General features: G+C 40.7%; 1 protein-coding gene across 3 annotated transcripts in view; it reads left to right on the top strand.

The window, feature by feature from the left end:
• The window catches only part of RYR2 (ryanodine receptor 2), a 718243-nt gene extending 712789 nt beyond the window's left edge, over window positions 1–5454 (top strand). For all 3 annotated transcript variants that reach the window (XM_087863178.1, XM_087863177.1, XM_087863176.1), the window contains 4 exons: window positions 473–537; window positions 2229–2329; window positions 3259–3310; window positions 4033–5454. In XM_087863178.1, the coding sequence (XP_087719304.1) occupies window positions 473–537; window positions 2229–2329; window positions 3259–3310; window positions 4033–4128 (314 nt within the window). In that variant the 3' untranslated portion in view covers window positions 4129–5454. The remainder of the gene's footprint in view (window positions 1–472; window positions 538–2228; window positions 2330–3258; window positions 3311–4032) is intronic.
• The last annotated feature ends 9810 nt before the right edge of the window (window positions 5455–15264 follow it).

Raw genomic sequence — 15264 nt, 5'->3', positions numbered from 1 at the left:
AACAGCGCGGGGCGTTTAGTGCCTGGTGACACAGTTAATAACGTGAGGGCAAGTTTGTCAGGACCTTGTGAAAAGAATGATTTGAGGCATGTTCCTCAGTTAATATGGTAATGTTTGATTTCCAGATTGGTACCTGAAAATCTCCTTAGTGGAGTTTTCTGCACTTTCCAACCAGAAATCACAATTACTCTTTCTCAGAGTAAAGGGACGGGAAACCTACCCTCTGTGTGGGTAACGGAAGGTTTTTTCTGCTCTGTCCCTTTATTTTGAAACCCCTCCTGCCCCCAAAGAGAGAATGCTGCCACCCTAGGAGGACTATAGGGTGTGTGCTCACAAGTTATTCCACGTCCTGAGCATTTCCGGGCATGGCTGTACCTTCTCCCTTTCCTTGAAAGGATGAGCCGAAGGGCTGTGAATTTAATTATTTTTCTCTGGTTGATAAAGATTAGAGTGTGTTTTTATTGCACACTAGGTTTAATTATTGATGCTTTCGGAGAACTGAGAGACCAGCAGGAGCAAGTCAAAGAAGACATGGAGGTGAGTCTTTCCGTGTCTGGCTCAGCTTTGTTGCCATGGGCACTTGTTTTACCTCCTGTCTTTATCCAAGGATCATGAATGCGGGAGAAAGGAGGAGGAGGACATAAGTGACATGTGACTGCCTTGGCCTGTTTCCAATCCAGGCAATACATACCACCGGCCAGTGTGCCAGGTGGGAACCGTGGCAGGCAGGCTCTAGCTGCATCCAAACTAATATGGCCCCGTCCACCCCTCAAGGAGCAGGAGAACCACCCCTTCAAAATGATGGATTCACTGACATATAAGTACACAGGCAATTGCAGAGCAGTACGTTGAACCCTTTATAATAACTCAAAGGAGAACTTTATAGGATAGCTTACAGGCTGTGGAAAATCAGAAATGAGTTTTAAGCAGGGTGGTGGGCTTTACATTTTACAAAGATAACTGTAGTTTAAAACCTGGGGAGTACATTAGCAACTGGTGAGATCAGGGGCAGGGAAGCGGGCTGCGAGCAGTTTTTCAGCAAGAGATTATGCGGCTCCTGCTGAAGAAATGCACTGAAGATGTAGGAACCAGATGGAGTTGGCGTGAGAAGTGGGTGATTAGCCAGATGTAGAGGATAAGGGGTTTGGAGCAAGCAGGGAGGATACCCGGATTTCCAGCATGAACTATCAGACAGATGGTGGCTCAGTTACCCCCAGAGTAACTGCGAGAGGTAACACAGAGGAGGGGCAGGCTCAGGGGTGAGCTGTTAAGTATGTACCCATTTAGTTAAGACATCCAGTGCTGTAAAGACTTATTGCTGACTATGGCCTATCGCTGCCCGCAGTTGTTGATCGATAAGGCAGAGAGAATTTAATAAATTAATCATCTCAAGTCGAGGTCCTAGAATCTATGGCATCATAAACATGCCTTCAATGGTATTAAATAGTTTCTAATTTGCAAGGAAGATGAACATCTGGAGCCACATGAGGGCCACAGTGATTAAATTCACTCGAGTTGATACATATGAAATTCTAATAAAACCGAAAGCCTGCTTCTCCGTGGGTTTTGTGTGCCAGTCCTGCGGATGGCAGACCGAAGCAGGTGCTGCTCTAAGAGATTCGCAGAGAACAAGCAGGGAGCAGAAAGAGCAGCACCCCATCCCTAGAGTAGAAAGTTACCCCAGTACCTGTTCACTGGTTAATTCTGTACCTAGCACGGTGCCTGGCACACAGCAGACCCTCTAACAGTCATGGATTGAACACCCCACAGCTTGGTATTTGATTTGGCCCTTTCCGAATGGGAGTCATCTATACCTTTCTCCCTTTGGTCATCAGACTTTATTCAGGTAGGTACCAAGATTGTGGTCTCAGTTGAGGATACACTGAGTCCTGCCTACATGACTTCAATCAATGTGCTGGACAAGAGTGATCGCTAAGTGTGGACATTCTCACTTAGGCTGGAGAAAATAAGGAAAAGATAGCGCTTCACAGCCGTCATTATTCTGTGCACTTAGTTCTCCACCTGCTGGTACTTGTGTCCTTTAAGCCTCCAGCAAGATACAGTTGAGGCAACAGTTACATTAATATTCATGTGCTTGGCACAGCCTTCCCTCATGAAGTCATACAAATATCGAGTAAACCAAACAGCTGCCCCTACATGGTGGGTTGTGTGTTCCTTTGTTTTGCTTTTTGAAATCTGACATTTTAATATTTCCCTTTGTCTTCTAGACCAAATGCTTCATCTGTGGGATAGGGAACGATTACTTCGACACAGTGCCACATGGCTTTGAAACCCACACTTTACAGGAACACAACCTGGCCAATTACCTGTGAGTGTGCCTGTCTCAGACTCTTCAGCCTCTCGCTGTCTCATCAGTGCCCCCTTCTCAGCACGCCTGAGAAGAAGAGAGATATGGCTTCCTTTTCGTTATATGATGAGCTCGGGCTTTGAGAGCAAGTCCCACAGCTAGTGGTTCCCTTGTCCCCAAGAGGAGGTTCACATAAGAAAAGAACTTGCAGCCCTTTATGTGAATACCTTCTAGAACATGAAATGGAAATATGGAAAAGAAGAAGTGGAACACACACTCAGCCTCTCAGAGAGCATTGGCCATGTTTCCCATTTCAAGTAGGAAGATTCCAGCTGCTTCCTAGAGATCTATGAATCTCCATTTTTCTTTTCTAAGGACCTACAGATCTCTTGAGGCACCATTATCTCTTTAGGCACTATATTTTAACATGGTTAAAAGTTGCATTTTTTTTTAATACATAGAAATCTGGCTATTGTTTATGACCAGCCCAAACTGCAGTTCGGTAAAATACAACTCTTAGTTTTTAGCCCAATTTTAATATCAAACAGAAGACATGCGGAGTAGCACTGTAGCAAAAGAAAAAAAAAACTGGGCTTTGGAATTCACAGCTGTGGGGCATTTGGCAAGTTATTTAAACTTTTTGATCCCTGGTTTTCTAAGTGGAGATTGTGATTCCTAGCCCATGAAGAATAGATGCGGATACTGCTGAAGGTGGGATCTGGCACCAAGCCTGGCAGATAGCCGTTCCCAGGAGGTGTAACGTGATCTGTGCACACACTTTAGCTCCTTTGAAAAAATACTTTTAAAAAATGTTAAGCTTTTGGTTCCCATGTCATTTTTGTTTGATCCATTTCTTTGCCCTGCTGACAGCTTGTAGCCCCATCAGAAGTATCTGTGTATGCTGAGATTGCCATTCCATCCATCTCTGATTAGTCTCTCTGTATCTTTAGGTTTTTTCTGATGTATCTTATAAACAAAGATGAAACAGAGCACACAGGACAGGTAGGTAAACAGTGACCATATACCACCTTCTGAAAGAAGTGATAGAGAACGCAGTGGCAATACGTGTACATGAAACATGAAGAGTTGGAATTACTTTCAGATATTAGTCCTAGTATCTTAATAAAAATTCCTCTTATCCTGGACGAGTGCGCAAAGATCCCCTTTGTAGAAAAAGTAAAATTGTAAGTTCACATAAAAAACTTAAGCTTTTATTAGCTGAACATGCTGAGTTTGGGTTTTGCCAAGTGTAATGTCCTTGACTGCTTAATCAGATAGCAAATGATTTCAGATGAACTTCAACCCACAGTATTAGGGTCAGTCAAAAATAATTGTGTATGAAATGTCTAAGGTTCTCCTGAAGTATTTGAAATCTTTCTCTGCAGATATTTGCCTCCAGTTAATAGTTTGAAGGTTACAATTAATAGTAATATCTTTAAAAGAACTCTAAAAATCATATACCACAAATAGGTTTTTAAATCATTATATTATGGTCCAGATGAAGATTGATTATTAATAGCATTAAGTGAGGTCTGGTATGGTTAGGAACTCTCTAAATGAATATGGGCTTCTCCAATCGTGTAAATTATGTGTAATTACACAGTTACCTAGATATTTGATATATAGATGCAACAAATTTATGTTTCTTTCTGTCTTCTGTTTTGTGGTAATGCACAGATTCTGGGGAAGGACCTGATGTTAATACATTTCCTTTACTTTTCCAGGAATCTTATGTCTGGAAGATGTATCAAGAAAGGTGCTGGGAATTTTTCCCAGCAGGGGACTGTTTCCGGAAACAGTATGAGGACCAGCTAAATTAGACTCAGACTCAGATTACTTCTGAAAACCAAAACATGCACATTCACTCTTTCTGTCTGTCTCGGTCTCTCTCTCTCTGCTCTCTTGGAAACATCTTGCTGAATCTGTGAATTGCCAGCATTCTATGCTTTCTGGGAGCAGTGAACTGTTTCTGAAGACCTGACTGTGCTTTTCCCCCCACCTTGTGTATTTTCTTTGAGAATAAAGACTGAAGAATAACCTAAATTCATACACAGACAAACTAGGAACTCTGGAAAGAACACAGTTTCGAACACTCTCAATCATAACACCAACAGACTGATTTCCTTCCGAGACTCCTGAAAGTCCCTTTGAGCTATGGGACAGTCACAGAGAAGCGTGACAGCCACACTCATCCGGCCTCTTTATTTCACCATCCTGAAAGGAACTCTCTAATGGTCACAGAGCACTGTAGCACTTAAGAGATTGCCGTGGACACCAGTTACGAAGGGAAATAGTGCCTTACTATATGTGGGTTGAGCTATGCAGAAGATATGTGCATGAAAAAACATCTTTATTTTCTTTATGTCGATCTTTTTTTTTTCCTTAGATTGATTTTGTGGGTTTTTTTTCTTTATTCTTTTGTCTGGTGGGGGAGGGTAAGAAAAGCAGTTTGTGTGCACCTTTTTAAAAAAAGACGGGTGGCTTGTCTCAGGACGAGAGGAGGCTCTTCTCATTCGCTAAATTCACATTTACCCTCCCCATGTGCTCCTGCTCTTATTTTGGTAATGCTCTGATGCAACATTGCAACTTTATGAAATCTTTGTATGAAAACAAAAAGACTGCAAAAAAATATACTTTCAAAAGAAATAATTCATTGCATGTTTATTATGCAAGTTTAAAAGAACAAAGAAAACCTCCAGAAGCAAGTTGATCAACGTGAGAGAAGTTTCATGATAATTATATTCATAGTAATAAAGTGTTGTGGGCTTAATTGTATATTTGGAGCCAGTGTCATCCACCAACAATGTGATACATTATGAACTTGACAGTAGTTTTGGGTTTTTCTCTTTTCTTTTGGCCACCTGTGATCAGTTGCTGATTAAGGACTTCCTGTCAGGCCATTTTTTAATATCAAAGCTGAAGCAATATCCATTCAGGGATTTCATCAGTTGCATCAAAAAACACGGATGATAATTATCAATCACTCCATTTTGAGTCCTTTTAAATGTAATGCTTATCTTTACAAATAAAAAGACAGATTCAGAATGGAAGCAAGATCATTTTGCAAACATTGGAGCTCTTTTATTACAAGTCTGCTTGTTAATTTTAGAATTGTAAAACTGCTCTGATTAAACTATTTAACTAATGTTCTCACTCTCTTCTTTCCCCATTTCACTTACAGTGGGGACGCTTTATAAAACCTGGAGCTTTTAACCTGAGGGTGGTCTACCTAGGGCAATGCAAACCCTGCCCTATGGCCTTTAATACCATGAACACTTGCCTGTGGCCAAGTTCCCGCCTTTAGGATTACAGAACCTCAGAGTTGGCAGGCACTGGCCCCACCTGGCCCCACCCCTGTCATTTCCCTGACTTGGGACCAACCCGAGTTCCTTAATAGGATACCACCAATGACAGAAAAATCACTGTCTCCCAAATCACTTGTTTCATACAGCTGTCATTTGTTTCCCTGTAATAGGAGGGGTTCATTTTCTGCCTTCATATGAAAGAGAAATGGTACACTAGGAAGTGGTGTATTAAACACTCAACACTAATTGAACACTCACTGTGCCAAGCACTGTGCTGGGTATCACCTGTCATTTGTCACCTTACTGACCAGGGCTGTGGTACCTAGATTTTGCATTTGTCTTTTGGTATCATTTTTATTTGGGAGAAGGAATGGAATCAATTTGGCCACACCATGAGAACTCCCAGGGAGGTGCTCTTAGGTTCCGAGTAGTCTGAATAAAATAAATCAGATCAGTTCCCTAAAACATCAGAAAGAACGTTCCCCTTTGCCACAATACACAGCAGAGGAAGCACACAGAAAGGAGGAATAAGTATTTCTCCAGGACATAAAATCTGCTGATAGATTCAGGTCTTCTATTTATAAGGCAAAGGCAGATTTGATATGAAACAACAGCACAGGTGAGAGGTGAATGAAGAAATCCCTAGTCATCACCTGGCCTGGATTTTACAGACTTGTTGACTCTCCTAATGGATCGCTCCTGGCTTTACTGCCTGGGAAGGTGACCGTGCTCACAGAGAAGCAAGAAAAAGGCTGAATTCTAAGAGCCAGTCACTTCAGAAAGCCACCCACTGTCCAGCCTCATCAGAGCTAACACTTAGAGGAGGTCACCTCTCCATTCTCTTCTCAAGGCCTCGAGGGAACAGAGGGCTTTTCTGTAGCAGCATTATTAATTCTCCCAGGAAATGTCACATGAAGTCAATGAGGCTCTCCACTTCTCTGATTAAACTCAGGGCTGCCTGACTCAAGCTCCACAAATGTAATCCGTTTAGAGATTTTGTATTATACAAATATTCAGACCTTCACAACAGATGTTATAATGTCTACATATTTACATCTGAACACACATTTTTCGGCCATTCTTCTTTTTCTCCTCCCCTCATCCGTACCAGAAACATCTCTTGATCCAACTCCATCAAACAAATTTAGAATCGTAGTTGAAGTTTTCCAAATGCACTAAATGGTACTTAGTCATTTGACTGATGCTCATCATTTCTCATGTGCAGGAGGCAGTTCTTAGCCCCTCAAAACCTCATTTAAAAGTCATATTGTAATGAGAATACTTTCTTCCTGATTGTAAAAGCATACCTATGAAAATGATACTTTTTTATTATCTTGCTTAACTGGGGTAAGTGTTCCAATTCTTTAAACTCTAATTTTCTGGGTGAATATACGAATATGCCCTTCCCCCATTGCCGGAAAGGGCTTTGGGTGGCTGTCAGTGTGGCGAGTGCCTCATTTACTCTGGACACAGTAAAGGAGAACTTAAAAATATATAATTTAGTACATTTACCTAAGCCTGGTGTAACTTGGAAAGCTTTGGACATTCTCCCAATTATAAGTATCTATTGTGTGGTGAAGAGGATGACCTCCCTGTCCCTTTACTGGTGACATTTCTGTCCAGCAGTCTGCAATATCTATGACAGAAGCTGGAAAAGGAACGTCTCCATGTTGGGACAAGTGCATGCATGGCACCCAGTTTTTTAAAGGCCGTAAATATAAATAACACATTTCTTAATGGGATAAGGTCTGAACCTATCATTTAGCCCCATAATATTTGGCTGTGTGCTAATGTGAGTAGGTCCTTCAAATTCCATGTTCCCCAAACCACAGGATATTTATAATGTCACAACTCAAAACATAAACAGCAGCAGAAGCACTACTTTCCTCATATGTATAACATCTGAGGCTTTCTAGAACATTAGAGCTGGAAAGGATTTGAGCAATCATGTTTCAGACAAGCAATCTAGGCAGGTTAAATGTCACAGCTCTGGTCAGTGGCAGAGCTGGAGCTTTCTCTAAAAAGCCAGGTTTCTGTTTAATCCTTTTCCTATTGTGGCCAAAATGGTTTGAAAAATGACAGGTTCTTTATGACCCAGCAAAAATGAAACTGGAAAGCAGTTAGTTACAAAAGCTTTGATGAAATGTCACCAGTGCTCACCGACATTCTGCATCTGTGATAAGGAGAATTCTGGAAGTGATTATCAAATGAATAGCTGGTTTCAGAATGCACCATTGAACAGCTATTTCTGAGAAAAAGAAACAGCATTTATTTTAATCTAAGATAGGCAAGATGGCAGAGGAGTAGGGGACCCCATTTCAATCAGTCCCCTGAATTTAGCTGGATATTTACCAAACCATTCTGAGCACACAGGAAATCAGGTTGACATGTAAGAATATTTATCTGGATCTCTACAAGCAGAAAAACACCACCTGTTGCAAGGTGGGAAGGGTGGAGTCGTGAATCTGTAGGGGGATATCTGAAGATAAACAGAAGAGGAAGGGAGCGCCATAAGCTGGCAGCTGGAGAGTGATAGAACACTGGAGTGCAAAAGCGTACTGCCCCGGGGACCAGGCAAAAACTCAGGGTGGTAGCGGTGGGGAAAGGCCTTAGAGCAGTGCTTAGGCAGGATCCAGGAGCCTTGGGTGCATGTGCCCTCGAGCCAGGGGCCCCTCCCAAGTTTAGAAGCACAAAGAGAAATGCCCAGGTCCCTGAGACAATCTCTGAGAGTGTCTCTGTGGGCGCGCACCTTGGGAGGTGGCAGTTTTCAGCAGCACATATGGAAATGGAGACTGATTGGGTGGATTTAGTGTAGAGAACAGACTGCGATTTCTCTGCTCTGGGACAGAGGTTTGGGTGCAGCCATTTTTGCTCTGACCCTCGGAAGAGGCACGAAAGCCACCAGAGAACAAAAGCTCAAAAAACTGTTTCCACAAAGCCCAGCCCCCTAACAGGTGTCAGGACAACTTTGCCCGAGCAGGGCAGGCCCCTTCCCCAGAAGGAGGCTGGAAGAACAAGAGGACGACAACACTATGGTTCCTATAAAACTGTAAAATCCAACACCACGGGAAAATAGCATATTGAGCTCCAGTCGTTGCCTCACAGCTTATTTTTCAGATACAACTCTTTTTAATTGTTTCTCTTATGCTTCTTCTATGTTTTTTCTTTTTACCTTTTTCTCATTTCAACTAGATGCTTAATATACCATACTTCATAATAGCTCCTTAACTTGTACTTTTTCACATCTATATTTATAGATATATGCTTCAATGAAGTCCTTTTTTCCCTATTCAATATTACCTTTACACACACACACACACACACACACACAAAGTTTTACTTTCCCTGTAATTTTAGGAAGTAGTGTCCTCTGACAAACTGAACAAAATACACCCAGGAACACCTGAAACACACTACTTTGTCCACAGTGAGAGATTATAAGCCCCCCTTCTCCACACCTCCCCCTTTAATTTTTAATTTTTTTCTGAATTATTTTTAATTTTGGAAGTTCTATTATTAGGTTTCATTTTGGCTTTGTCTTTTTGGCAATGGCTTCCAACCACTCAGGATTTTCCTAGAGTGCATCTTGCTTGGGTCATGGTTGATATTTTGGACTCCATACATCCCCTAATCATCCCTCAACAGAATGACTAGGAGGAGGCAACTCCCAACAAAGAGAGGAACCAGAGACAATGGCCTCTGCCACAGACCTAATGGATATGGATACAAGTAAGATGTCAGAGATGGACTTCAGGGTGCCAATTATGAAGTCAATAGCTAGGCTTGAGAAAACCATTAACAACAATATGACTCTCTGAGGGCAGAAATGAAATCTAATCAGGTCAAACTTAAGAATGCTATGAATGAGGTGCAGTCTAAACTGGATACTCTAACAGCGAGGGTAAATGAGGCAGAAGAACAAATTAGCGAGCTAGAAGATAAGCTGATAGAAAGGAAGGAAGCTGAGGAGGATAGAGATAAACAGCTAGAAGCATGAGATCAGACTTAGATCAAGGACACCATGAAATGTTCCAATGTCAGCATTATTGGGATTTCTGAGGGGGTGGAGAGAGAGGACTAGAAGGTATATTTGAGAAAATCATAGCTGAGAACTTCCCTAATACGGGGAAGGAAAAAAGCATTCATGTCCAAAAGGCAGAGAGAACCCCTCCCAAGATCAATAAAATTAGACCAACACCCTGGCACATAACAGTAAAACTTGCAAATCTTAGAGCCAAGGAAGCTATCCTGAAAGCAGCTAAGGGAAAGAAATTTCTTACATATGGAGGGAGGAACATCAGAATAATGTCAGACCTATCCACAGAGACCTGGCAAGCCAGAAGGGGCTGGCAAGACATATTCAGGGTACTAAATGGGAAGAACATGCAGCAAAGAATACTTTATCCAGCAAGGCTCTCATTCAGAACAGACGGAGAGACAAACAACTTCCAGGAACAACAGAAACTGAAAGAATATGTGGCCACCAAGCCAGCCCTGCAAGAAATTTTAAGAGGGAATGCTATAAAAGAAGACAGACCCCAAGAGTAACACAGACCAAAAATTTACACAGACAATCTATAGAAATAGGGATGTTACAGGCAATATGATGGCACTAAATTCATATCTTTCAATAGTTAACCTCAATGTCAACAGCCTAAATGCTCCCATGAAATAGCACAGGGTTGCAGATTACATAAAAAGACAAGACCTATCCATATGCTGTCTACAAGAGACTCATTTTGAACCTAAAGGCACCTCTGGATTGAAAGGGAGGTGATGGAGAACCATTTATCATGCCAATGGACCTCAAAGAAAGTGGGCGTAGCAATTCTCATATCAGACAAATTAGATTTTAAACCAAAGACTGTAGTAAGAGATGTAGCGAGACACTAGATCATACTTAAAGGGTCTTTCCAACAAGAAAATCTAACAATTGTAAATATCTATGCCCCCAACATGGGAGCAGCCAACTACATAAGCCAAATGCTAACCAAAATTAAGAATCAGATTGATAATAATACATTAATAGTAGGATACCTTAACACTCCACTCTCAGCAATGGACAGATCATCTAATCAGAAAATCAACAAAGAAACAAGAGCTTTGAATGACACATTGGACCAGATGGACTTCGTAGTATATACAGAACATTTCACCCTAAAACAACGGAATACTCATTCTTCTCAAGTGCACATGGAACTTACTCCAGAATAGACCACATACTGGGTCACAAATCAGGTCTCGACTGATACCAAAAGATTGAGATTATTCCCTGCATATTATCAGGCCACAGTGCTTTGAAACTGGAACTCAGTCACAAGAAAAAACTTGGAAGGAATTCAAACACTCAGAAGTTAAAGAGCATACTGCTAAAAAATGTTTGGTCAATGAAAAAATTAAAGAAGAACTTAAACAATTCATGGAAACCACTGGGAATGAAAACACTTCAGTCCAAAACCTATAGGATACAGCAAAGGTGATCCTAAGGGGGAAATACATAGCCATCCAAGCCTCTCTCCAAAAACTAGAAAAATCACAAATGCACAAGCTAACCTTACATCTAAAGAAGCTGGAGAAAGAACAGCAAATACAACCTAAACCAAGCAGAAGAAGAGAAATAATAAAGATTAGAGCAGAGATCAATGAAATAGAAACCAAAGAAACAGTAGAACATATCAATGAAATTAGAAGCTAGTTCTTTTAAAGAATTAATAAGATCAATAAACCTGTGGCCAGACTTATCTGAAAGAAAAGAGAAAGGACCCAAATTAATAAAATCATGAATGAAAGGGGAGAGATCATGACTAATACCAAGGAAATAGAAACAATCATCAGAAATTATTACCAGCAACCATATGCCAACAAATTAAGCAATCTGGAAGAAATGGATGCCTTCCTGAAAACTTATAAACTACCAAGACTGAAACAGGAAGAAATAAACAATCTGACTAGACCAATAACCAGTAGCAAAATTAAAGCAGTAATAAAAAACCTCCCAAAAAACAAGAGTCCACGGCCAGATGGCTTCCCAGAGGAATTCTACCAAACATTTAAAGAAGAAATAATACTTATTCTACTGAAGCTGTTTCAAAAACTAGAAACAAAAGGAAAATTTCCAAACTTGTTCTATCCCAAAATCAGGCAAAAACTACTTCAAAAAGGAGAATTACACTCCAATATCCTTGATGAACATGGGTGCTGAAATACTCAAAAAGATCCTAGCCAATAGGATCCAACAGTACATTAAAAGGATTATTCACCACAACCAGTTGGGATTTATTCCTGAGATGCAAGGGTGGTTCAACATTCACAAATCAACCAACGTGATAGAGCATATTAAAAAAAGAAGAGACCGGAACCATATGATCCTCTCAGCTGATGCAGAAAAAGCATTTGACAGAACACAGCATCCTTTCCTGACTAAAACTCTTCAGGGTGTAGGGATAGAGGAAATGTTCCTCAATATCATAAAGACCATCTATGAAAAGCCTACAGAAAATATCATTCTCAATGGGGAAAAGCTCTCTCCTTTAAGGTCAGGAACACGACAGGGTTGCCCACTCTCACCACTATTGTTCAACATAGTACTAGAAGTCCTAGCATCAGCAAGCAGACAACAAAAAGAAATAAAAGACCTTCAAACTGGCAAAGAAGTCAAACTATCTCTTCGCAGATGACATGATACATTATGTGGAAAACCCGAAAGACTCCACCTCCAAATTACTAGAACTCATACAGCAATTCAGCAATGTGGCAGGACACAAAATCAATGCACAGAAATCAGTTGCTTCTCTATATACTAACAATGTAACTGTAAAAGTGGAAATTAAGGAATCAATTCCATTTACAATAGTACCAAAAACCATAAAATATATAGGAATAAAGCTAACCTAGGAGTTAAAAGATCTATACTCTAGAAACTACAGGACACTCAAGAAATTGAGGATGACACAAAGAGATGGAAAAGCATTCCATGTGCATGGATTGGAAGAATAAACATTGTTAAAATGTCTAAGCTGCCCAGAGCATTCTACACTTTCAATGCCATCCTTATTAAACTACCACTGACATTTTTCAAAGAGCTGGAACAAACAATCCTTAAATTTGTATGGAACCAGAAAAGACCTTGAATCACCAGGAGAATGTTGAAATAGAAAAACAAAGCTGGGGCATCACGTTGCCTGACTTCATGCTATATTACAAAGCTGTGATCACCAAGACAGCATGGTATTGGCACAAAAACAGACACATAGATCAATGGAATAGAATAGAGACTCCAGAAATGGACCCTCAACTCCATGGTCAACTAATCTTTGACAAATCAGGAAAAAATATCCAATGGAAAAGAAGACAGTTTCTTCAATAAATGGTGCTGGGAAAATTGGACAGCTACATACAGGAGAATGAAACTCAACCATTCTCTTACACCATACACAAAGACAAAATCAAAACAGATGAAAGACCTCACTGTGAAACAGGAATCCTCTAGAACATAGGCAGTAACCTCTTTGACCTTGGCCAGAGCAACTTCTTTCAGGACACAGCTCCAAAGGCAAGGGGAAAGAAAGCAAAAATGAATTTTTGGGACTTCATCAAGATAAAAAGCTTCTACACAGCAAAGGAAACAGTCAACAAAACTAAGAGGCAACTCATGGAATGGGAGAAGATATTTGCAAATGACACTACAGATAAAGGGCTGGTATCCAAAATCTATAAAGAACTTCTCAAACTCAACACTCAAAAAACAAATAACCCAGTCAAAAATGGGCAGAAGACATGAACAGACACTTCTCTGAAGAAGACATACGAATGGCTAACAGACATGTGAAAAAATGTTCAACATCATTAACCATCAGGGAAATTCAAATCAAAACCACAATGAGATACCACCCTTACATCAGTTAGAATGGCAAAAATTAACAAGACAGGAAACAACAAATGTTAGCGGGGATGTGGAGAAAGGGGAACCCTCTTACACTGTTGGTGGGAATGCAAGCTAGTATAGCCACTTTGGAAAACAGTGTAGAGGTTCCTCAAAAAGTTAAAAATAGAGCTACCCTAAGACCCAGCAATTGCACTACTAGGTATTTACCCCAGAAAGAGAGATATAGTGAAAAGAAGGGGCACATGAATCCCAATGTTCATAGCAACAATGTCCACAATAGCCAAACTGTGGAAGGAGACGAGATGCCCTTCAACAGATGAATGGATAACGAATATGTGGTCCATATATACAATGGAATATTACTTAGCCATCAGAAAGGATGATTACCCAACATTTGCATCAACGTGGATGGAACTGGAGGCGATTATACTAATTGAAGTAAATCAAGCAGAGAAAGACAATTATCATATGGTTTCACTCATATGAGGAACATAAAGAATAGCATGGAGGACATTAGGAGAAGGAAGGGAAAAATGAAGTGGGGGGGAATCAGGGGGGGAGACAAACCATGAGAGACTATGGACTCCAGGAAACAAACTGTGGGTTTCAGAGGGGAGGGGGTGACAGAATGGCATAGTCAGGTGATGGGTATTAAGGAGGGCACATGTGATGAGCACTGGGTGTTACACGCAACTACTGAATCACTGAACACTACATCAAAAACTAATGATGTACTATGTGGTGGCTAACAACATAATAAAAAAAATTTTTTTCATTCCAAGATAGTAGGAAAGTCTCATGTTGATATTTTGTTTCAGTATCTACCTTACTTTTTGATGGTGTTCTGTTGGATGTTTCATTGGTTTTCCTAATGGTCATAAGTTACCTTATTGTGGCTAACGAATCAGTTCCCATTATAATATTCACCATGACTAAAGTAATTGGGACTCAGGGGCACCTGGGTGGCTCAGATGGTTAAGCATCCAACTCTTGATTTCAGCTCAGGTCATGATCTCGGGGTCGTGAGACTGAGCCCTGCATCAAGCTCCACGCTGGACATGGAGTCTGCTTATGATACACTCTCTCCCTCTGCTCCTCCCTCCACCCTGCTAGCATGCACATGCATGTGCACCTTCTCTCTATCTCTCTCAAAGGAAACAATTTGGGTTCATATTTTCTTCTTGAACATTCTGGGTATCATCAGTTGAGGAAATGTTTGAGGGGATTGAATCCTACATGTTATCATGTCAAAGTTTTTTTTTTTTTAAGATTTTATTTATTTGAGAGGGATGGAGGGAGAGAGCAAGAGCGAGAGTGAGAGAGAGAATGAGAGCAGGGTGAGGGCCAGAGGGAGAAGCAGAATCCCCACTGAGCAGGGAGCCTAATGCAGTGCTCGATCCCAGGACTCCAGGATCGTGACCTGATCTGCAGGCAGATACTTACCTGACTGAGCCACCCAGGCATCCCCTCAAAGGTGTTTTAACAGCAAAGGAGCATCAGATTTGCCTTTCTTGTCTATCAACTCCCACACACCCACAGTATGTTCCGATTCCTTCCACACATCATAAAATTTATTTTCCTCCAAGAAATTTGTAAACTTGATATATGTGCCCTCCCTTTGCATTAAGCATGGCTAAATGGACCTATGAATTTTTGTTTGTAGAGAAAAAAATTTACTTTTTACAGACCTGGTTAACACTATTAAGTATTATAAAGTGTGATGCTCCTAACATGAACAATACTCTATTAACATATAAGTAGAAACA

This window comes from Ursus americanus, chromosome 6, assembly GCF_024610735.1.
Source record: "Ursus americanus isolate L20-20 chromosome 6, mUrsAme1.1.p, whole genome shotgun sequence".
NCBI lineage: Eukaryota > Metazoa > Chordata > Mammalia > Carnivora > Ursidae > Ursus > Ursus americanus.
The sequence above is the reverse complement of the archived record's forward strand: the minus strand, read 5'-3'. Positions and strand labels throughout refer to the sequence as shown.